Genomic DNA, 24,187 nt, shown 5'->3' on the forward strand with positions numbered 1-24,187 from the left:
TCGGATATCGCAGGTTCAATGGCTCAACGTGTCACTCCATATCACAGACACACATAAACACTGCGGCGTGTCACGTCACCCAGGTGGGCTGTGATTGGGTGTGAAGTGCGGGGCAGCGAAGGCGGGCGGGGTCTGAAGGAGGGGATGAATCACCGAGGAGAGATGAGTCAGAGACGGTCCATTCACGGGGGAGTGTGTGTGTAGATATGTGTGTGCGTGCTGCGGCGCGGGTGGGATGCTGTCTGAATTTTAATGCCGTGATCTTTTGAAATGGTTTTTTTTCTCAATGATTGCGGGCTGAGAGAGCTTGAGGAGGAGGAGGATGTTGATTCTCTCTCTCTCATTCACTTTCGCTCATTCACTCGCTTTCCTTCCTCCCTCTCTCACGAATGTGAGTTTAGGGGATCTGTGCTAAAATCAAAATAAGCTTTTTTGGAATGAAACTGCCTTGGATGCAAATATACGGCTTTTGAATACGTAACTGTGTGAATCATTACAAGGGTGGCGTCATTACATACGCATTTAAATCCATGGGAAACAAACCGACAACTAAGGATAATGTGTTTATAGGCTATAAAACTGAACCGAAAATGTTACCATGGTATAGTGACAGTAATACATATTATGGTACTGTAAGATTATTAAAATTCATAAACGACAGTATTGCAGAGCTCTTAAACTACTAATGCAATACAATGGTACAGCGATGCCAATTTAAAATGCCAATTTAATTTATAGTATATCGACTAAATATGAGCAACCATAAGTGATGCAAAGCTAAAATTCTGCACAAGGAGCTTCAAGCCTAATCCAAAAGCCAATTTTAAGAGTGACATGTATACATTGCAATGTCTTCCGATCCATGAGCCATTTATATCTAATTTTCCCCTCCTGCATCCAGTGGTGAGTCACACGTGGGAGGCAGAGAAAAGAGCAATCTTCCTCTATATTCCCTCCTTTTCAGGGGGGGGGAATGCTCCAATCGTTTTTGTTGAGAGGGAACCCCTCGATCTACAGTCACCAAGCCCACGCACGAATGTCCCAACACTCATTATCTACTTGCCTACGCACTTAAACTCTCGAGAAGGGTGGCGACAGAATCTTCGGAAAGACTATGGATGGATCTCAAAAGTAGCAGAAGGTTGCTGCAGAGGCCATACGCACCTAAAACAGTTTTGCGGTATGACTCACATGCAGTCACTGCAAATTTTTCATGATCGAAATGGAGTACACGCTTATTAAACCTTTCACGCAACTCAGAAGCGATATGTTTAATATGGCAATATCTCACCTGGCCATAAGGGGCGCCCTCTTCGTCGCATTCCCTCAGTTCAATTGCTTCGTCTTCGTCATCGTCTTCCTCCAAGTCACTTTCTGTGCTCTCTCCCTTTAACGTGATTATGCGTTCAGAAGGGGGTGTGGTCTCACCAGAGCTGTCCTTTTGCAGCCCCTCTCTAATACGATTGGGGCCCTCCCCTCGCTCCTCCTGCATCTCCGTAGTTTCCGTGAGCTCCTCCTCCGTCTCTTCCGGGTGGGTGGGAGGCTGTCTTGGAAGCTCCGCCCCTTTGGAGAAGATCTGAGGAAAGTTGGGGCTAGTTAGTACATTTTCCGAAACAGGACTGGCCCAAACGTCCCGTCACAGTGCCCTCTACCTTATTTAGCTGGTAGTGCTTCTGTTTCTCTAGGAAGTGCTGGTGTTGTTGTTGCATTACAAGCTGCTGCAGGGCCTGCGGAGTTTGCGGCAGAGGTGCCGACTGCGTGCGGCTTAGCGGCCGGTGCCTAGGCAGCTTATTCACTGTGCGCATGCTGTTGGACACCCGCTCGCCGGTTACCAGCGGAGACTGTCCATATATGGGAACTGTGGGATGAAAGTAGAGAGTTTACACTTTATTTAGACATTCCAGAAAGCTTGCAATTTTTAAGCTGCAGCTGCATAAAGCATATACCTGCGAGAAGCGCACTCTGTTGACGTGCCTGCTCCAACAGCAAGACATGCTGGAGCAGCGAGGAATGGCTACTGTGGCTATTAGGGGGCTCGGTATCGTGGGCCGCCCCTGTGGGAAGGCACGCCGGCAGGGATGATGTGCTGATGAACTTCCCGGTCAGTGTCCCACCTTGACGCAAGCTCTGGATGGTCTGTCGCTCTGCCTCCTGCTGGGCACTGAGTTTCTGTGGAGCCTGAAAAGGAGGAGATAGTTCAGGGGAAACTTGATTGTTTTTCTGTAATATCATGAGAGTAAGTTAACCTAATTCTGTTAAACCTAAAACAAAAAAACCCTCTGCGGAGGAAACTCACTGTGATGTGTGCGTTGGCAGGAAGTCCCAGAGAGATGTTGGGCAGAGATGGAGAGGTATAGAGGCTCAGAGGGCTTGGCGTCCCATCTCCAGTCAAAGACTGATGCAGAGAACGTAACTGCTGCCAAAAGACAGAGAAAAAGACGTGAGTCCCACAGGACAAACAAAGTGCACGCTTTAGAGAGCAAAACTTAAAGAAACTTTTATGTAGGGAAGGTTTCCCAGACACAGTTTCAGTCTCAAATCCTTCTTCTTTGCTAAGTTTTATTTGTGACGGGGAATGTGAGAGAATGGATTGCCTGTATTTGAGATTTAATGAATACCACTAAGAAGACAATTATTTTTTGCTGGCCCGGTCACATGTTAATATAAAGGGCGATTTAAAGTTGCGCGCAGGACCACACCTCTTCAAAACTGTAAATACGCATCAGTTTTACGTGGACCATAGACGCTGTGTTGGTCCGCTAGAACTGCTCCTGTTAGATACGCCAAGTTGTGGAGTGATATTTAAGTCAACGTCTATTTATCTCCATCACCGCTGATCCAACAATGTACACAACAAGCTGCTTCTTTGACTTTGCCTTTGTAATAACATGCCTGTGGACATTGCCTACTAGTGATCTGTATGCCGGCGCAAACAACGACGCAGAAGTAAAACTGAAAACCAACTCGTAGTCTATGGCGTAGAGCAGAGGTGCCCAAACTTGTTGCTGGAGAGCCTCAACACACCTGCCTGGAAGTTTCTAGTATGCTTAGTAAGACTTTAATTAGCTGCTTCAGGTGTGTTTGATTAGGGATGGAGCTAAACTCTGCAGAACACCAACCGAGCTTGGACACCCCTGGCATAGAGGCAACAACGTAGGTCCTACGCAGAAGAATAATTCTTGGGATTGAACCCTTAAACTTTTCAATTAACTGCAATTCTTTACCAATTAAGCTGGTACATGTTATTAAATACTGAGTATTCTTCCAAGAGCACTCGGCAATCACAAATTACCCTCCCAATTGCAGCAAAGCCCTACCTATAGTCAGCTAGATGATATTACCTATGCGACATTTAAGCAAGAAGTTGATTACAGCATGGACATTTAACAAGGTATAAAACACATGTACATGACCCACTACTTTATTAATACAGTGCTGGTCCAATAAGACAAGTAATTGCATCCATTTCTGTTCAAAATAACCCTGTTCAGAAAGACATTTAGAGGCCATTGGGGGCTTGATGATGCCACTCCTGGGGCCAATGTAAGGGTTTCGGCTCAGTTAACAAAACAAAGCTAAAACAATCAGGGTTTGCATTTATTATTTCCTAATTACAAAAGTGAAAGCCTCAATGGGGAGCTCAGTAAGGAACAAGGTGCTGCGTCTGTGTGCTGGTAATGCCATCATCTGACCCTAGACTTGGAGTGTGGCCATTCTAACAGCCAAAATGAATGGATCTGCTTTACGAGGCAACATTTATGCATCCCCAAAGACCCAATTTAAGCTTCTCAATAAGAGTTGTTCATTGAGCCACGTCATTCTCACACTGACTCAAAGGGTTATGCTAAGAAAAGAGAAAGAAAGAATAAAAAGTATAATTTGTCGGCAGAGCACATTACCTGCAGCGGCGATGATGTCAGCATACCATTCACCCTCGCATTTATCCATCACTTCTCCTAAGGTTGTATTGCTAGGCTACCGAGGCTTTGGAATAATGATCTAAGACTATTTTTGGGGAGTGGTACATACTGGACGGCACTAATGAGACCCTACTTACATCACCACCATCGTCACACATTCAATGGAAGCATTCTGAGGTTTTTCACTGCCTGATGAGATCAACTGACACTTTTTCCCTTTTGATTGTAATGTCGGTTGAACTAATTTCAGCAATATCACCTCCGAAGTACCACGTCAAAAGCATAAGCATGTGATCAAATTTGCACACTTCAAAAAGATGCTAATGCAATGTAGTAACATGGTGCTTAGTGAAATGGCGTTTAAATTAGTTAATTGTTTAAATGTTTTTAAATAAAATTAAATGAAAAGTACTTTTATCTCACTTAATTATAAGTTTTTATTTGGACACAACAAATGAAAAAAAAAATGGTTTCTATTGTGGCACCACATCCACCCTCCATCTTGTTTCATAACCATCCAAAATCAAACACCAAATCCAGTGTTCTTCCCTACAGCTTCAGACCCTATGTGACACATCCAAATACAGACTTTCTCAATCTCCCACACACTTTTCTTTTCGGCAAGGTCAAGGTCTTCAAGCCCTAAGACGGCTCACTGCTAGGCATCCTGAGGAGCTATGTCCATTCCAAAGCCTAGAGAGCCACAAATCCCCCCAAAACCATACTGTACCATCAGACACCAGCCAACCACTATAACCACTCGACTCCCCACACGTGTGTTTTAGGGATTAGCATACTGATATTAGCCCAGGCCATTGAAATGCACCATACGATACATTGTTTCCATAGAAACAGTGTCATTATCTAGGTGAAGCCATTTTTTTGTCTTTTTTCATATTCGCCTATTGAGAAGCGAGGGAAGAGCGAAAGCAGTGTGTGTGTGGGGGGGGGGGGTTTGAGTCTCTCACCTCAGCGTGGATGTTTGGGACAGAGCCACTCGAACCGTTTTCAGCAATGGCACTGTTAGAGCTGTTTGGAGAACTGGGCCCTGAGCCAGGAGCACTGCTGCACATAGAGGACACTAAAAACATACACAAACACATTTTTGCTGGATCATTACAAAATATAGCAGGTCATTATAGTGGGTCAGAGACTTTTCTGTTGACTTGGTATATCATGTTCTTTAGGATTCAACCCAGTTTGATAAACCCACACTCGCAGTACTTAACAGAATATCCGACCTGTTATCTGACAGCAGCATTCATTTCATTTTGTACCCTACGACCCATTTACCCAAACCACACTCACGAATCAAGAAACAAAAATAAGCAGAGGACAGTTTAAAAACCGAATTGAATCAAAATGGTCTTGGATTATAGATTTTCCGACCCGCAAATGGGTCAATGGCGTAACGTTAATTATTTTTTTGTCCATATGGTTCAATTAAATGTAAAAGGGTTAACATTTCCAATAAATTTGCAGATTACCTGCATACATTTTCTTTTTTGAGAACCAAGTCTAAAATGTTTGGTATTATTTAATTTTGAAAGAATATTTGGGGGATAATTGCAAAAATGTCAATGTGGTGTAAGGGGCTGTGTACACCAAAACTTTTAAACGCGTCTGAAAACGCCTTGAGGACGCCGAATGCCAGCTGTTTTTCAGCTGAGTGCCAGCTTTCATCAGCTGAGCGCTTTGATAGCTGTGATACTTCAGCTGCGAGCCGGTTGGTTGCTGTGGTAATGTCCCGCCCCTGCTCCACTGTGATTGGGCAGCCGTGTGAGAACTGACATTGACGAGCGGAGCTTTTCTCCCAAAGTTGAATCTCTTTCAACTTTCGACGCTCAGCGCCGAGCGCGGAAAAACCGCCGAGCGCCGGTTTTCAGCGCGGAAAAAACCCGCTTGCGGCTGGCTTATTTGAAAAACGCAGAGCTTCCATTGGAAACAATTGAAAACATGCGCCGGCCGCGGGCGTAAAAGTTTTGGTGTACACAACCCCTAACCGGTCTGTGTCAATTGGTGTAACTAGTATTTTTTTAAATGAAAATATAAATATATTCATAAAAAATGTGGAATAAAATATAATCATCTAGTTTAGTGTAATATGATTTTTTTTTACATAAATTTTTACATCATTTGTCAAAGATTATTAAGAAAACAGAGCTGTTTTCAGAACGTCAGGACAAATATTACAAAAACGCATTAAAATTTACCAGAGGCGGACACTACTTGAGTATTTTAAGTAAATTTTCCAAGCATCTGTGCATTATCAGAGTGTTTGCCTTAGGAAAAAAATACTTTACAAAAAAAATTTCATACTGTGTATTCCTTTTATATTTCATATTAAAATTGAATTAATACCTAATTACATAAAAATTGTGTTCTGTTACTTTTCTAAAAAAAAAAAAAGAAAAAAAAATACTAGATGTTTAAGGGACTTAAATATTAAATATAAACCAAAAACTTGAAATCATGAAATGTAGATGTAGTGGAGTAAAAATTATGATATGCTTCTCAATGTATGTTTTTCAAAGAAAAAAACTGATAAAATACGAATACTTAAAAATTTACTTCTATGTAGGAAGTAAAAATACTTAAGTAGTGTCCGCCTCTGAAATTTACATTTAGAAATAACAAATAAAATGATTTTTTTAAATGATTTTTTTTATGATTACTTTTACATGCAATCAAGGTGGATAAAATATGTAATATTTTTCATTCTTTGGCGCAACTGGCGGTAACACCATTTGACATTTTCAGGTCCATTCAGTCTTAACTTTCATTAAAATGGTGCAAATGTAATTTTTTGTTAACATAAATACACTGTGCATTGAAATAAACCTGATGCGTGCTTTTAAAACAATTTGTTTAAAAAGATTTTTGAATTTCGTATCTTGCCAAACTGTTTTTGTCACTGACCCTAATATTAGTGGTTCACCCACCCGCATGCAAGACTCTGAGCCAAGCTAAAGTGTTATACATACTGGGATAAGATTTAACTACAGCAAGTTAACAGAGTCGGCAGGTTAAGTTGAGTTTGACAAGTGGTTAGGAAATGTCTTCTTGAGTTCGCAGTTGTTAACTACATAAAATCACGGTAACAGGGTTGACATTGAAAGATCTTTTTTAACTCAGAATGACATCAGTGTTTTATTATTTTGGAATAATTTAACCATCTAATCCAAATGAACTCTTTTGCAAAGCTGTGTATGATTCCAAACATCTTCACCTTTCCAACCCATGTGCAGAGGCACTGAATAATACACAAGAGGGTTTTGCACTCACACAAACTGCTTACCTGAGATCTCGATGGCTCGTTTTTTGAAGGTGCTGATCACAGTTCCATCTTTCCGCCTGAGCAATGGGCTACTTCTTCTCTCTGCCACCTTTTGTTTTAACCGGGAACGTACCTTCAGATTGGGCTCAGAGGCTGAGAGAGAAACAGACCGAATATACAGTATTAAATAAATGCTTGCTGTTCTCTGAAAATGTGAATGATGTTTGTCTTGCAAAAGTTGCTGTTCCTTTCTAGGGTGCTAATGGTGGTTTTTAGTGCATTGTTAGGAGCGGTACACACAGAATGTGTTTATGGCAGAGGGAGGCGCCTTTTTTGAATGGTTGTCGATGGGCACGGAGCATTATGCATGCTGTTTATGTGAGCGTTTTAGCCTCCTACCGCATCACGCGTTTTGCAGAAGCGCACTGAGCCCCTGAAGTTGAAAAAAGTCAACTCTGGACAGTAAAGCGTCCGAGAGTTTCAAGAGTGCTCAAGCTTCAATATTTGATTGACAGGACAGATGCATCGGTGGTAAGCTAGCAATATAAAAAACAAACGCAGCACAATGCTCTTTTTTAAAGTACACCTCACGTTATTAACTTTTAAAAGCTTGTTCTGTGTGATCGGCCGATTATGCGGTCACTTGGATGTCGTGGGTGGTTGCTTAATGTCCTTACAGCCCACCCCAAGACTTTTTGATATTCAACTCACTAAATATGTGTCCTTCGGCGCAAGATTCTTTAGTTATTTTTAACCAGTTTCATTGTCCGTCAGATGAAAACCTTTCTTTACAGTAAATACCCACCGCTCAAGTTGCACAAGTTTTGGTACTATTCATTTCTGGAGCACAAATAGTGTGGGAGTTATGTGGCAAGGGTTTGGGCCACTTATGTGCCAAACACTTGCTGTAGGGTCAGGGCTTTGTTCAAATGCCTGTATGAAAGAATGAGCAAAGTACAAGAAATGTTCAAATTGATGTTTACCTTAGCAAACATCACTAATGAGCTAGTCAAGACATCCAACCATTCTTACTTGTGTATCAGCACCATGGACAGCAACCATTTCTCTCTCTCTCTCTTTCTTTTTCTTCCTCTCTCTCTATCACTCTCTCTCATACACACAGAGCTAAAGACACATCTATCTTTACAGGCTAACAATTTGATTTGCACCAATTCCGGAGATGACTGACCAAATTAAACTAATTGAACTAAACTGGGATTTGCCCGTTTAAAAAAATGCAGCCTGACCGTGACCTGTGTGGTTTTTTTGAGCCGGCTCGTGCGTCACGTCCGAGGTAGAGATATAGAGCAAATAGGACTTTAGCCCTAATGCTATCAGTGTCTTTAGTATGGCTTTAATTAGATTTCAACTAAAAGTGTGAGACGTAGGGGTTAAAGATATTGTACCTAAAGACACACTTAAACTTGGGCCACATTATGTAAGGAGCCTGCCGTCAGGTGTTACCACAACAGTGATGATGTGGAGTACATGCTTCGTCTTCGGGGTTGCTTACATGCGCTCATGTGACCACAAGCAAGCATGCACTGCTTTATTTGTGTGCTAAAGTTCTTTGTTACAACCCAGAGTGTTTGTCTCTATTTACTGGATTGTGTTTGTGTGTCACTTCTATTATAGAGAACTTTATACAGCAGCGTAGGTGTGACACAAGAGATAGCCGTTTGTAAAAGGCATAGAGCAAACGTTTGCGTGTGTGGGAACACAGACTGGCTGAATCTATGTGGGTGTATTCTAGTATGGCTGATGGCTATGAGAATGGACGGTAGCTGACCACAGTGTGTGTATGTGTGTACAGGTGTGTGTACTGATGACTCATTATGACTCACACCTGCAGACATACCTACACCCACCCTACACTATGCTACCCACACACTGCTAAAGACCTCAACGTTGTCCACAGAAAACACTAAATCTCACTCAAATATGCACCGAAAGAAAATAATAGTGTCATATTTACACACAAACTTTGTGCATGTTGTTATTAAACAGTGCCAATTGTACACAAATGACTCATTCATTTGATTAATAAAAAAATAGCATATCCTGAAGGAATATATATATATGTATATATATGTATATCTATATGTGTGTTTGTTTGTGTGTGTATATATGTATATGTATAAATATATGGGTATATGTATATGTATGTGTAATCTATATATATATATATATATATATATATATATATATATATATATATATATATATATATATATATGTGTGTGTGTGAATATATGTGTATATATGTGTATATATATACATACATACATACATACATACATACATACATATACATATATATACACACACATACATACATATACAAATACACACACACACACACACACACATATACATATATATATATACATATATACACACATATATATATATATATATATATATATATATATATATATATATATATATATATACATATATATATATATATATATATTATATATATTATATATATATATATATATATATATATATATATATATATATATGCATATATATATATATATATATATATATATATATATATATATATTTATACATACATAATATATATTTATATATTATGTATGTATATATATATGTGTGTGTGTGTATATATATATATGTATATGTATGTATGTATGTATGTATATGTATATGTATATATGTATATGTATGTATGTATATATGTATGTATATATGTACAATCTTCCTTGTGTGTACAAGGAGTGCACAACCCCAAAACATTTTTAGTTTCCAGTTACAGAATATTCTGCGCTGTGCACATAAAAGTGAGGAAAAAAGGCTCTTTGCTAAATTCAAAATCTGATCGAAAATTACCAACATCAGTGTTAAATAGGTTTTAAAATATTTTATAAGTATACATATAGGAACCTAAGCTAAACAAGAGAATGTCTGCACACAGTGACTCCAGAAATAGAAATGTATTATTATGTGACCCTGTCTGTAAAATCCAGGTTAAAGTCTCATAATCTAGTTTTCAGATTAGGAGCATCAAAATTGGATTTCACTCATACTAGCAAGAGTCTACTCACCGGTCTTGCGGAGAGGAAAGTCATCCTTGCCCTCGTAGGTCCCCAACAGCGGGGGGAGTTTGTAGGAAGGTGGTGTGCCTGGTGTGTTGCTCTGTGGAGGAGAGCTCTGCTCCAGGGATGTATGGTGAGGCCTGAAAACACACACACACACATACATACAAATGAGTCTCATTAACAGTGTAATGTGGCGTGATGTAATATAAGTATGCTCATAACGTAAGCATATTCACATTATGCAGCGGAAAGCTACTTTCTTGAATCTGTTAACTTCATTAAAAACAAGCTTTGAAAATAGAGCACTCTGAATTCAGGTCTGGGAGCCTAGAATAATGGTGGGAATGTGACTGATTTAGGCTAGAAATGTTGCGCTCACCAGCACTTCTGGGAGAAGGAATGGTTGAGTCCACCGGGACCGGGTTCCTTTTTATTCAGCAGGAACTCCTGAAGTTTTAGTTTGACCTCAGTGCTGGCTATGGCACCTGGGAGGAAAAACAAAGCAAGAGGACAAAATGACTTGAGGAGAAATAAAATAAAAAATGAACACGCTATTAAAAGTATATTTGGAGTAAAAGCATATCCCTAGCACCAAAATGCTTACAGTTTGTCATGGGGTGCATATAAATATAGCACATGTGCCCAATTCTGAGGTTTCAGTAAAGTGAATGAATAGGAAATGAGGTCATAGCAACTCCATCATGTACAAATGTAAAAACAGATGGATTTATGGAGTGAGATGCATACTCTCTTTGCCCTTTTCTTTGTTTCGTAGCATGATGAGCTGCTGTTCCAGTCTTTGCTTCTCCATCTCTTCATGACGCTGCTGCTCCAACTTCCTCTTCTGCTCCAGCTCCTGTTGACGCTTAGCTGCGAGGATCTCCTGCTGCTGCTGCACGACAAGAGGTCAGATGTCAAGGGTCAAGTTTTAAGGTGCAAACAGGACCTATAGCAACCAAGATGAGTCTTACCTTTAGATGTTCCTGTAGCTGGACCTCGTGTTGGCGTGTCAAAACCTCATGCTGTTTTTGAAACTCGGCGAACAGTAGTTGTTTCTGGAGCTCCTGTTGCTGTTTGAGCAAGAGAAGCTCGTGTTGAAGCTGTTTTTCTCTCAGTGTCGGATCCACTGTGCTCAGTGCGTTCAGGCGAGGGTCCGTACGCAGGTCCACCGGACCTCCGCTACCTCCGCTCTGATCCCCTCCACCACCTCCCACTGGGCTCTGCATCCCAGAGGGTAGCAAAGTCTTCACATCCACAGCTGAAGAGAGAGAGATGGTTAAAGTTTAGTAAAAGTGTAGAAAGTCAACAAAGATCTTGATAGGCTCTTTAAATCGCAAAATATAAACATAAAACCATCAAGTCCATTTTTTGGGGAAAACACGTAGTCACAGCACCAAAACTTATGACATGTTTAGGAAACACAGCAATGTTTACAGGCTATTTATGCAATTATAATGTGACAACTCCCATTTGCAGCTTACATTTCCAAAAAAAAAGGCATTTCTGCACGAACTGCGGTTACTTCTTGGCAAACAAGTCCAACCTAAGCAACTAGTATACTATTGGCAGCACCAGCATATAGTAATACTATATTCAAGTACACAGTGGTGAGAGGTTTCTTTTCCCCATGCCAGCTAAAATCCTTAAAGGAAAACATCACCGTTTTTCAATATTTTACTATGTTTTTACCTCATATATTGAAAAACGTTGCTGTTTTCCTTTTAGCGCTGTGTTGGTACCTCTCAAAAAGTACAGTATGTATATAACACTTACAATAAACGTACAACTTGTTTAAAACAGATGGTTACATAAGCCATGGTGGCATTCAACAGGGCATTTGAAGGTGCATGTGGGTTGGCGTTTGTCTTCATCTGCCTGCATTATCATAACCAGGTCTACGTGCTCAAACGTTGACTGCCCGGTGGATGTCATCGGCTTTTGTATCATGAGCCAGTTTGGAATTTATCCAGCTAAGCTCGGACCAGCTTCACCCACGAGGGTCAACTTGGAAAAATGCTAAAACTGTTGTGGGATTAGTTTAAACAGGCAAACAGTCTCGCATCCAGCCACCTCTGACTGACAGTAGGGCAGTAATATGGTCAAGCGGTCATGCTGTTACATAACGTCAAGTAAGTCAAGGTGATGTCCTGGATAATCCTAAATAGCTTTCTCTCACTTTCTCTCTTCAGACAGTATCCCTGATATTTCTAGTATTACCAAATAAATTAAGATTCCCAAACCTTTCCACCTAAAGCATTTGGCACAATTAATGTGTTAAAAAGGCCAAACATTTCTGCTTGTTTTATTTCTCAATTTTTATTTTTGCTGCAGTAAGATGCCATTAATGAGTTGCCATGGGGATTTCCGTGTGCTTCTGGCCTCCAGCGCATGTTGGGCTAAGCTCTCTCCATAGGCCCGCAGCCAGAAAAACTGAACGCTGCCATTAAAGAGGACCTGGTCACTGCTGTTCGGAGTTAAGTTAGCATCTTTTTTCAATACAATTGAATGTGCCTGCTTCACCATCACATTTATTGCCGTTTTAAATCAACAGAAAAAAGCCAGTCATAAATTCACCCTTTTCCATACTTCATGGTTTTGTGGGCAACAGTAATACAAAAACACATTCATCTTCACTACACTGGAAATACTATACCATTTAGGTATGCCTGACATACTATTTTTTATAGCAATGCAAGTATACAAGTTACACTTATCCAAATTTTGCATAGTATTTAGTACAGATTTGATCTTTTTTGGCATTAAAAGCCTATTCACACTAGCTATATTGATAACCAGTAGCGGCCATTGACTTCTTTTTTCGAGGGCGCTCGATGCGAAGTTCGTCACAACATGTATGTAGCCCGTCATGTGTGTGGTTCCTTTTTCAAAATATGTGTTCTGCGCACTGAGAGACCCTGTGTGCATCACATGTCTTGTCAAAATAAGTGCCTGCTGCAGGGTTTATGATAAGAGAGTCGCTCATGTTTGCTAGATACCCATTTCTGTTATCTAAAAACAGCTATGATTTCTAAGTTAGAATATAATTTAGTCCAAGTAAATTGTATATTCTCCTCAACAACACCTTATAAAGCTAACATGATGCCCTTGAGTATGCAGTGTATGCAGAGGGCTGCAGAGAAGACATTAACCCACATGTCACTCAGCTTCTGCCATCACCCGGCTCGCCCTCCCAGCGTCGGCTAAAGTTTACCAACAAGCTAATGATCCGGTTTCTTTGCTGGATGCCTTGAGGAAGCGTTCGGCTTACGTGAAAATCAGATTACTCACCCTTTATCAGTCAAGGGCTAAATTTAGGGTTCATCACACCCTCAGGCCGATTGACTGTGTCAAGCCTTTGACGTCAGAGCTTGGCCGGCCGAGGTCGCCAGGGCTACTTCTGTTACTGACCAGATGAGCTTAGCACAGATTTCCCCAGATATTTTGAAGAGAGTAAAGGGGTGCTTCCCATACAAGTACAAATTAGCGGATTCAATGGACCAAGTGGACCAAGATGTCCAATTATAGTTAATTAAGCACCCTGTGGATGAATGAGATTACGGGCGAATTCTATTTCAAAGCGTGAATTACTTTAGAAACCTACTTAGTCTTACTTAAAAAAGTGAGTACTCTTAGGGTACGATGCAGGGCATTTTCACTGTCTTGTGTTTAAAACAATTCACATGAAGAACATCCCGCCAATTTAATCTGAATTGAGTTTATGTTCACAATTCTTAGCACCTTATGAAATGTATTTGTGTTTGTCACAGTTGTATTTTTTTCATGTTTCATTTTCCCGTCTGCTATATCATTTTCCTAGTTCGAGGGACGCATCGACAATTTAAGTTATTAAGTAATCAAAAACAAATGAATTTAACATGACAATAACGTTTGTGGTGATGCAGTCAAATAGCAACCAGCATAAAGTGAGAGGCAAGCAAGCTTTATAAATGCAGCAAACATGTCGGCAGTGTCGACGCATTTTAAAGTGTCTGAGAAAGATGCTTTTTTAGATGTTTGGCTGAATAATATAGCTTGCCGAACATTTGGTCATTAGGTTGCATTTGTTTATAATTAGTTAATGCATTAGCTAACGAAAAAAAAAAGAAAACAATGAACAATTCTTTCACAACATTAATCTTTGTTCATCTTAATTTCAGCATTAACTAATACATTATTAAAATCAAGTATTGTAACTGTTAACATTAATCAATGCACCATGAACTAACATGAATAACTGTATTGACATTAACAAAAAATAATACATACTGAAAAACTATTTTTTTCATAGTTTTTTATATTAGTTAATGCATTTACTAATGTTTACTAATACAACTTTTTTGTAAAGTGTTACCATTTTGATTGTTAAGTGAAATATTTATGGTTCTTTATCTATACCAAGTTTTTGTGCTTAAATGTTTTCTGTTAAGCCGCTTTGCAACAATCCACATTGGGAAAAATGTAAAAAACTTTATACAACATTGTCTTCTCTTCCGCGTCTGTTGCGAATGCGAGTGAACAGTGACGCTGCTGACGTGTTACCCTCAGATATGTTTGCGAATATTTATTTTTCAAACTTACAGCGTGCGTCTCCCTCAGACTGTAAATGAAGTTCGGGCGCACCAGATAACACGTCAGCAGCATCACTGCAGTCTCGTTCACGCGGTTTACAACAGACCCGGAAAAGAAGACAATGCTGAATAAAGTCATAATTTTTGTTATTTTTGGACCAAAATGTATTTTTGATGCTTCAACAAATTCTAACTGACCCACTGATGTCACATGGACTACTTTGATGATGTTTTTATTAGCTTTCTGTACATGGATAGCATACCGTACATAGATTTTCAATGGAGAGTCAGAAAGCTCTTAGGCTAAATCTAAAACATTTTAAACTGTGTTTCCAAAAATAAATGGAGGTCTTAAGAGTTTGGAATGACATGAGGGTGAGTCATTAATTACATTATTTTCATTTTTGGGTGAACTATCCACTTAAAAGTTTGCATCAATATTGCAACTTGCGTAATGATGTTTATATTGCAGAAACGGGTGTTGTGTGAAAACAACTAAGAAAACATAAAAACATGTCAATTATAAAGGAAGGTCCTTACAGCAGGCAATTGAAGATTTTTAATCCAAGATTAAATATTATATTAAGAATTTATGCTTTAAAATATGAATGAATTGAAGCAATATTTATACTCATTGCTAAAAGCCATTAAAGTAATGCATTGCATGTTTGTTTGTAGTCCACCGTGCACGCATCAGCTCCACAGATCAGTAATCAGTCCAAACATAACATCTTCTGTACTGACAGACTCCTACGTCCCAACGGGAAACTCCTTTGAGGTGTTAACTAGCAAGCACAGGGACCGTAAAAGACTACCTTCCTATTAACTCGCAAAAAGACAACAGCAATTCCGTCACATCTTACGTCTTTCCTTTTACAAACAACTGGTCCCGTTTAATTACAACCCTCCCCAAATTGGTAGTTGTTCGCGAGGAAGCCTTTTTTAAGCTGAAAGGTGGAGATGAAAAACACATTAAGGCAAGAAAAGGAAAAAGGGAGGTTCTCTCGGATGAGAGGCTCTGAGGAAGTCCTCGCTGAGGAGGTGGGCCAAACTGAGGGGGTTTCCAGGCAATTTCCTTAGTGAAGAGACTCAAATGATTTGTGTAGTGCCCACACACGCACACAGACGCACACTTGCAACACTTACAGAACTGTCAAGCATGCACACACCTATAGGCGATTGTAAAACTCAAATCATTTTACTAATCTGTATTTGTGTTGCTTTGTAGTCTGAAGGTCCTTAAAACACAATAAAAATATTGTTTTAATAGATAATAGTTTTATTTCTATTTTATTCTATTGTTTTGTGAGATGCATGCTTAAACAGCAAATCATATGTCGATGGTATCAAAAATGCATCTAATCTTAGATGTATCCTCTGAAAACTATTTTTTGGTGTCTGAAATCTTTGCGGTTGAAGGATAAAATGAGAAAAATGGTGATGACGTTGCAAGGGAAATGGAAAACATAAAAAAAACATCTCTGCCGAGGAACTTATTAAAATAGAGGTAAGAGTATTATAACCTGACAGGATGAAAATAGAAGCAAGAGAAAAAGGGACAGTCTTTATATGTGTGTGTAAGTGTGTGAAAGAGAGAGAGTTACCTCCTCATTAAAAATAAAAGGTGTTGCATAAGTCTTGGATGAGTCTGGGTGATATAGAGATAAGACAGACAAGACTCAAATAAAAAACATTTTGCTTGGATAAATACGTAGGACTAATCAATGAAGTCTCTGGATGAAGTCCCAACAATGCTTCAGTAGCCAGAATTACTTCTCATCAGATTATATTGTACTCTGTGGATTACACTAATCGCCTGCAGGAATGGCTAGAAATAGCTTCCACTCCATGCCACTGGTTTTAGACACTGGTGCCTGTGTGCATGTTTATCCACACTTGATCCACTTATGCACTATTTATCTTGGATTTCTTTATAAGCAGTTGGGCAACTTTTAAGCACAATTCTCAACATCAGGTCTGGTTTTAAGACGACAAGGACAGTTTACCCAAAAAATTAAAATTCTATCATTTACTCAACCTCATGTTGTACTAAACCTGTATGAGTTTCTTTATTCTGTTAAACAGATGGTAAGCACACAGCTGGCGTACCCATCGACTTAAAAAGTATTTGCATTTCCTACTATGGGGTCAATGGGTCCCATCAATTGTGTGGTTACCATCCTTTATCAAAATATCTTCTTTTGCATTTAACTGAATAAAGAAACTCATACAGGTTTTGAACAACATGAGGGTGAGCTAATGTTGACAGAATTAAAATTTTGGGGTAGACTATCCCTTTAAACCTGTGCTCCTGTGGTAAAGCATTGCGTTAGCAGCACTAAGGTAATGGGTTTGAACCAGGAAAATTGTAAAAATTTATGCCTTGTAATGCACTGTAAGTCACTTTGGATAAAATCGTCATTATTTAACAAGTTATTGCATATTGAATTTTTTTCTTCATTTGGGGCGATTCACATATTGCGTCTTTTGCACGCTCAAGTTCGTTATTTTAAATGTAGGTGCACATAACATAAGTGATGTAGGTGCACATAACAGAAGTGACACGGTCGCAACGCGCACGCAGTGCGACGTTACTCGTATTTTCCAGGAGCGTCTGCACCGCATCGAATTAAAGCAACACTAAAGAGTTTTTTGCTCTTTGCTCCCCCTACAGGTTAGAAGCGTAATTGTCCATTACCACTGTCGTAAATACTGCAGCGTAGCTGGCTCTGATTGGATTGGAGGTCTGCCGTAAAGCAAGTTTTTGCAGTTTTTACTCGAACTACAGGACGGTTGGAAACCTTTTTTAGTGCGGTTTTGGCCGATAGAGGGCTGCAAAGCGAATGTGAATGTGCCGTTCACCTTGTTTCGAGTGGATGAACGACTGAAACTTTTTTGGAAACGTTATTTTAAGATACAAAAAAACTCTTTGGTGTTGCTTAAAAACATCTCAACTTTTCAGAATGCCGCAATTGCACCGCAGGTCATGTGACAAGAGCCAACCGACGGTCGCATTTTCCGCACGTTTTATTGTGCAGTCCTGGTAAAACAATGACCAATCTGTGTTTTGCATTTAGTGCAATGGGTAGGGCATTTGTCAAACCATGACATTTTCAATTCGTGACCATTTTAAATTAGATTTGTTTTCATGAGAATACAAATTTTCTGGCTGTTGATCTGTCCGAGCTTACATCTATTTCTATGTGTAGGCTACTACTAAAACCACAGCACACACCCTCTTACGGAAACCAGAGCTTATACTAAATTTGTTCTTGTTTATGCATTTATCACATGAAGCAAGTCACATATGTAGTTCCTTTTTAGTTTAAATGTAAAAGAAAAGCTATCGTTTCCCTTGTCTTGGTACAGAAATGGCTGCCCCCTTTTCCACTGAAGCAGGGGTTTTTCCTCTCGTCTTCCTCTATACCTTCTCTTCTTCATCCACCCCCGTCTTCCTCTTCACTCCCAGAAGAGATTAAACACAAGCAGCGACAGAACACAGTCTGCCTGCGAAAAGCGCAGTTATAAATAGCCCTGGATTAATAATGCTCTGGGGGGAGCGGAGTAGGGAGGTGGGGATGGGGGCACGCTGCGCTTTTAAAAGTGAGCAAATCTATTTTGGGATTCGCTACATTTCCAGGCTGCTCTGTGCGCATCTCCCTCATTCTCTTTTCTTCTTGTTACGTTCCCAATTTCTTATCTAAAATCGATGGTGGAGCATCGATGTTGTGGTGTTTCTTTGCAGAGATGACCTCTGACCTGAAGAAAAAACGGCAAAAGCCGGTCAATAATACATTATAAAAGCCCCGCCCCTTTTGCGGAATGAACAAGGGTAGTCAATTCTGACATTGATTTGAACCATCATTTACCCTGATGGTTTACCCTCACAATAGTCAACAATATAATGTAAAAGCATAAAACTTGTAAAGGAACCAATTAGGATAACGTCCCTGTTACAGAGATTCTCAAAAATGTGTCCCGCTTTCCTCTTCTCTCTGCTGAAGTGCTGCCTTTTGTTTTGAAAACTCAGTTGAAAAAGAAACTTACAGCTGACACAATTTGCTGACACAATTTCCTGCTTTCATTTCAGTGACAAGAGCTTTATTTTAGCAGAAAGTCTATGGTGCAGAGACATGAAGAAAGGCAAAGAAGGCAGGGATGCACTGATCCAGACATATTAATATTTGCTGATACATTAGAAGTGGATGACAATGTACAAGCAGCTGGTGTCACTACTGCAGAATAAACCCAAAAGGCGATATTACATCATTATCTGATTCACATTACGAAATTGTTAGAAATACATGCTTCCACTGAGACATGCTATGTATTAGGGGTGTAATAATACATCATTATGGATCAATATGATGCATCGATGCAACATATAAAATATCGATATAAGGTATCTTTATTTTGACACTCTCTATGTCCTCATTCCTTGACGTAACGTCAATCTACGCTTTTTTTTGTATGCTAGTGTCAGCAAGTGAATGCAATGTAGCAACAAAGCGGTTGCAGCAGCGAAAGAGGCAGAAGACATTGTGACTGCTATCACAAATATTTTATATTTGGAAAATGGATTGGACAAACAGATTGGCAGAAAACATTTGCCAGCACCAGCTGAAACACTAAAGACTTTGACTGTTACCATCATAAGCTTGATTTTATGTGTCATTTTTATTTAAAAAGTGTATTTTTTTCTTAGTTTGCTGTTGTAACAATGGCACAGAGATTGTGCCATTTTCAAAGTGTTCAATGAAACCGTCATGTTATATATTTTGGTGGCATTCGTAAGCAAGGGGGGTCATGCATCAACTTTTTTTCTTGTTCTCGATGGGTTTTTTAGGGGGCATCTTAAAAAGTTGCCAAAATAAGTCTATCCAGTTTAAATGAAACAAAATACAAGTGTAGCCGCATTTTACTTTAAGTTAATGCAATATTAACAGGATGTTCTGCCGGAGCGATGCTTTCCGCGTCTTACGGCGGCCATAACCGGAAGCCGCACCAACTTTTTTTAAGGGGGCACAGTGTGCACAGCTCACAGAAATGTGTGCATACACAGACATCAAACGAAATATTTTACAGCTTTCAGTCTTTTCCATGGCACTTACATTTCTAACAATCTGAACACCCCTGCTTTCATGCAAAAACCTCCAAAATAAAAGTGTTTACTAACTTTCATATCAAATACTATTTAATCGGAATAATGACATATTGGTATCATATTTACATCTGAAACGGCATGTTTTATTTATTTAAGTTTTAATAAACTACTTGTTTAATTGTGTCATTAATGCATTTTGCACAACAACTGCATTGTCCTATAAAATTTATGTAATTTTAAATCCCTTAAGTATATAAACAACGAAATGATTAAAAAAAACCTGTTGATAAAATTATTAGAGGAACGCATATTATTGCATCAAATTTTACCTCATATGTGAGCGTGTGTTATTCCGTGCCCCTGTCAACTTTGGCGAACTTTGGCGTTGCACCAAGATGAATAATATAACGTCGAGACTGTCACATTTTAAACCATACATATTCTGCGCTGTCTGCAGCGCCTGCCAGAAAGAAATGTAACACAATCAAAATGGCAAAAATCTCTGAAAAATGTGACAAGGATGCAGCACAAAATGTATAATATTGTGCATATTAAACAGGTTAATGGACGCTTCTTTGACTTTGTGGTTGCATGCAAAATCCATTTGGCTCAAAAAAAAAAAAAACAAGGGGGCACGTGCCCCCTCAGTTTGAATGGGCATGACGCCTCCGTTCGTAAGATATTAAAGATGCAACTGATTAGATTTACCAGAAATAAACGCATCGCTGGTGGCACAATGAACTGTGTTATTTATACCCCTACTAAAATATATATATATATTTTCTGTTTGTTAAAACAAAATCACAAACTTAATTCACAGAATCTTCAGTCAATTTTCAATGCTTTAAGACAATAACAGGCTGCTACACATTGGTACAACAGAAAATATTGTTTAATGTAGTTTTAAATAAATGTATGTTGATTATTACAGTTAAGATGCTTTTTATTCTTAATTGTGTAGAATTATAAGTTTTTGCAGAAACATTTTATGTTTCATTTGTACGTTTTTTTTATTCCAAATAATATTTAGAAATTGTATTATTAAAAATCTTTCAGTAAATAAATTAATTAAATAAAAAATATCTAAAAATATATTTATCATGAACTGAATGGACAGATATGTGACTGTGAAGTCCAGGCTAGAGTCTCATAACCTAATGACAAGATTAGGCGCAACAAAGTTTAATTTCAATCTTTGACAAGGCATTCATTGGTCATTATTAAAGATATCAAGGTTATATTTTTCACAGAATGTTTTACATTATCTAGGATGATTTATGTAGAAAATATGACTTTAGCTAGGCTTTCACAGACTAGGTCACACACACACACACCCCTAGAACAGAAAAGTGAGAAACCACAGAGAATACTCAGAGAGAGAGAGAGAGAGAGAGAGAGAGAGAGAGAGAGAGAGAGAGAGAGAGAGAGAGAGAGAGAGAGAGAGAGAGAGAGAGAGAGAGAGAGAGAGAGAGGGAGAGAGAGAAGCTAAGGACACCAAGGTAGGACCTCAAGGACAGTCATTAATAAATGTGCTTGCGTCTCCATCTGTTCCGCAGAATCTCCTCTGTTGTGTAGCACTGGGACACAGCAGTGAATCATGGGACGTGTTTCCCCAAAGAAAGATACAAATTAGTACCTGAGAAGTTGCAGGCTTGTGATACATTAAAACAAAGAGCAGTGCTCTGTGACCCGCGGCAGTATCCAGATAAATTTGTACTACAAATCGACGTTCCCCGAGAAAGATTGTAAAATCACTTTTCTAAAACTAACTGCATTACAACCCTCATGGTGGTTTGTCTTCAAATAAATGCGGTCGGTGGAAACTACACTACAATGAGGAAACGATCTCTTCAAGAGAAAAGTTGCAATCAATCAATTAGAGCTTTACTGAACGGCTGACGTTTTTCAGTACGCAGTGATTACTTTTCCCATGATTACTTTTCCCATTTATATACTTTGTGGTTTTACATTGATTTTACAGCGTTTTTTATGGAAACAGGCTCTTGCGTCCGCAGCCTCCCTGGAGGAACCATTTATTATTTCAGTTTGAGCATTTTTTTTTTACCTTCCCCAGTTTAAAACTCTATTTTGCAGAGAGCCCGGCTTACGTCATGGTTATTTTCTTTAGCAACGGAACACCAGCTACGCTTAAGAGAAACGAGAGGGAAAGATGGAAAGGGAGGGGGAGAGAGAGAAAATACATGAATATTGCTTTCCAGAAATAGCACACAGCGATGTGCGGTAGGCTGCCCTGTCAAATCTGTTCTGCATCCTCTACTTGTTAACGGCACATAGATGAGCGAGAGTGTGAGAGAGGACTAGAGAGGAAGTGTTTCAAAAGGAGTCGGTCAGATGCGGCCAATGGTTCTGCAACACCGAGACCAGCCTGGAATAGTGGGGACCAAAGATGAGCTGCAAGAAAAGCTCTGTGATATTTACATCCTCGCAAGAGCTTCTTGGCATGTTAAACTTGCTGGGTTTAAAACCGGTAAGGTATAAAAAGCACCAGCTTGATTTATCGCCCCCAGAAACCCTGAAGCCTTGGCAGCCCTGCAAGAGGGGTAGATCCCCACGTCCTGGGAAAACAAGAAACAGCAGCAGATCTTTGGTGGCAACCCAAAAAAGACAACTGCAAAGATGTGGGGTGGGCTGGGGGGTACTGCAATGGATTTTTGCACCACATGATTTGAGTTTATACTCTTGATTCATAGGACATGTGGGCGATGACGTCAATTAAAGTGGATAATTGCACCATTGTAGGTCAGCAGCATTTGCCGGCTAATTCATGTCGATTCGCTCACGTCACACACGCTGAATGGTGGTTTTTTCAATTTCAGCGAGACACCAAAAATACCCAGAGGTTTGCTTTTTATTTTTGGCCTTTTTATAATTTAGAGGGCAGCAGGAAGGCAAATTGCAGGAGAAATGACAGGGTAACAAAACTGGGATACAGCATGAACCAAACTCAAGTCATCCCTGTATGAGAACATTTTAAACATTTTAATTTATTATTAATACTACTTTCAACTAGTCAACAAGTACAGAAAACTGTTAATTAAAAGGATAGTTCACCCAAAAATGAATATAATGTCATTAATGACTCACCCTCATGCTGTTCATCTTCGGAACACAGTTTAAGATGTTTAAGATTTAGTGCGAGAGCTTGTTGACACTTCATTGAAAATCTACATACGGTATACTGTCCATGTACAGAAAGGTAATAAAAACATCATCAAAGTAGTCCATGAGACATCAGTGGGTCAGTTAGAATGTGTTGAAGTATCAAAAATACATTTTGGTCCAAAAATAACAAAATTACGACTTTATTCGGCATTGTCTTCTTTTGTCCGCGTCTGTTGTGAAGCGCATGCATGAGATTAAAGTCACGTGACTGCAGTGACGCAGATGACGTGTTATCCTCAGACATGTTTGCAAAGGTTTTTTTATTACAGCATGCGTCTCCCTCAGACTGTAAACGAAGCTTGGCGCACAAAAAAACAAAAAACAGCTGGGGCGCACCAGATAACACGTCAGCCGGTCCTTATGTCTTCCGTGTCAATACAGTCACGTGACTTTAGTCTCGGGCATGTGCTTCACAACAAATAGACAATGCTGAATAAAGTCGTACTTTTTGTTATTTTTGGACCAAAATGAATTTCGATGCTTCAACACATTCTAACTGACCCACTGATGGACTACTTTGATGATGTTTTTATTACCTTTCTGGACATGGACAGTATACCGTTAGTACATCTTCAATGAAGGGTCAGCAAGCTCTCGGACTAAATATAAAACATCTTAAACTGTGTTCCGAAGATGAACGGAGTTCTTACGAGTTTGGAACAACATGAGGGTGAGTCATTAATGACATTATTTTCATTTTTGGGTGAACTATCCCTTTAAGCTAGTCAACCAGGTTGCAGGTTAGACAGAATCTCTACTGTTAGAGAGTCAGGTCGCTTGTGTTGTCAAAAAATTCTGGGTATCATTTATTTTCACTTAAATCCAAAAATATTTGGCCGTGACCATTTATTTTGGGAAGCTAATGAAACGTAACGGCACTTTAATACAGTTTGAGGAATGAGTCATCTTGATATTTCGCTATACAAAACACACGCAACTAATATTCAGTAGAACTTCAAAACCTTCTAAGTATATTCAGCTTCATTCATACAAGTAGCATCTGACTGCATTGCTCTTTGTTGGCAACTCATGGCACTGAACTTGGCCCACAAACTCCATTTCCCATC

At 39.3% G+C, this 24,187-nt stretch overlaps 1 protein-coding gene across 6 annotated transcripts in view; it reads right to left on the reverse strand.

Moving 5' to 3' along the window:
* Positions 1-24,187, reverse strand: part of hdac5 (histone deacetylase 5) — a 74,681-nt gene that overhangs the window by 14,151 nt on the left and 36,343 nt on the right. For 4 of the 6 annotated variants that reach the window (XM_065277777.2, XM_065277776.2, XM_065277773.2 and 1 more), the window contains 10 exons: positions 11,237-11,523; positions 11,013-11,157; positions 10,645-10,750; positions 10,272-10,402; positions 7,219-7,350; positions 4,889-5,001; positions 2,297-2,416; positions 1,947-2,178; positions 1,653-1,858; positions 1,292-1,576 (listed from right to left, as the gene is read on the reverse strand). In XM_065277777.2, coding sequence (XP_065133849.2) covers positions 1,292-1,576; positions 1,653-1,858; positions 1,947-2,178; positions 2,297-2,416; positions 4,889-5,001; positions 7,219-7,350; positions 10,272-10,402; positions 10,645-10,750; positions 11,013-11,157; positions 11,237-11,491 — 1,725 coding nt within the window. In that variant the 5' untranslated portion in view covers positions 11,492-11,523. The remainder of the gene's footprint in view (positions 1-1,291; positions 1,577-1,652; positions 1,859-1,946; positions 2,179-2,296; positions 2,417-4,888; positions 5,002-7,218; positions 7,351-10,271; positions 10,403-10,644; positions 10,751-11,012; positions 11,158-11,236; positions 11,524-24,187) is intronic. The other 2 variants (XM_065277774.2, XM_065277775.2) reach the window with 2 other exon arrangements.

This window comes from Paramisgurnus dabryanus, chromosome 3 (genome assembly GCF_030506205.2).
Source record: "Paramisgurnus dabryanus chromosome 3, PD_genome_1.1, whole genome shotgun sequence".
NCBI lineage: Eukaryota > Metazoa > Chordata > Actinopteri > Cypriniformes > Cobitidae > Paramisgurnus > Paramisgurnus dabryanus.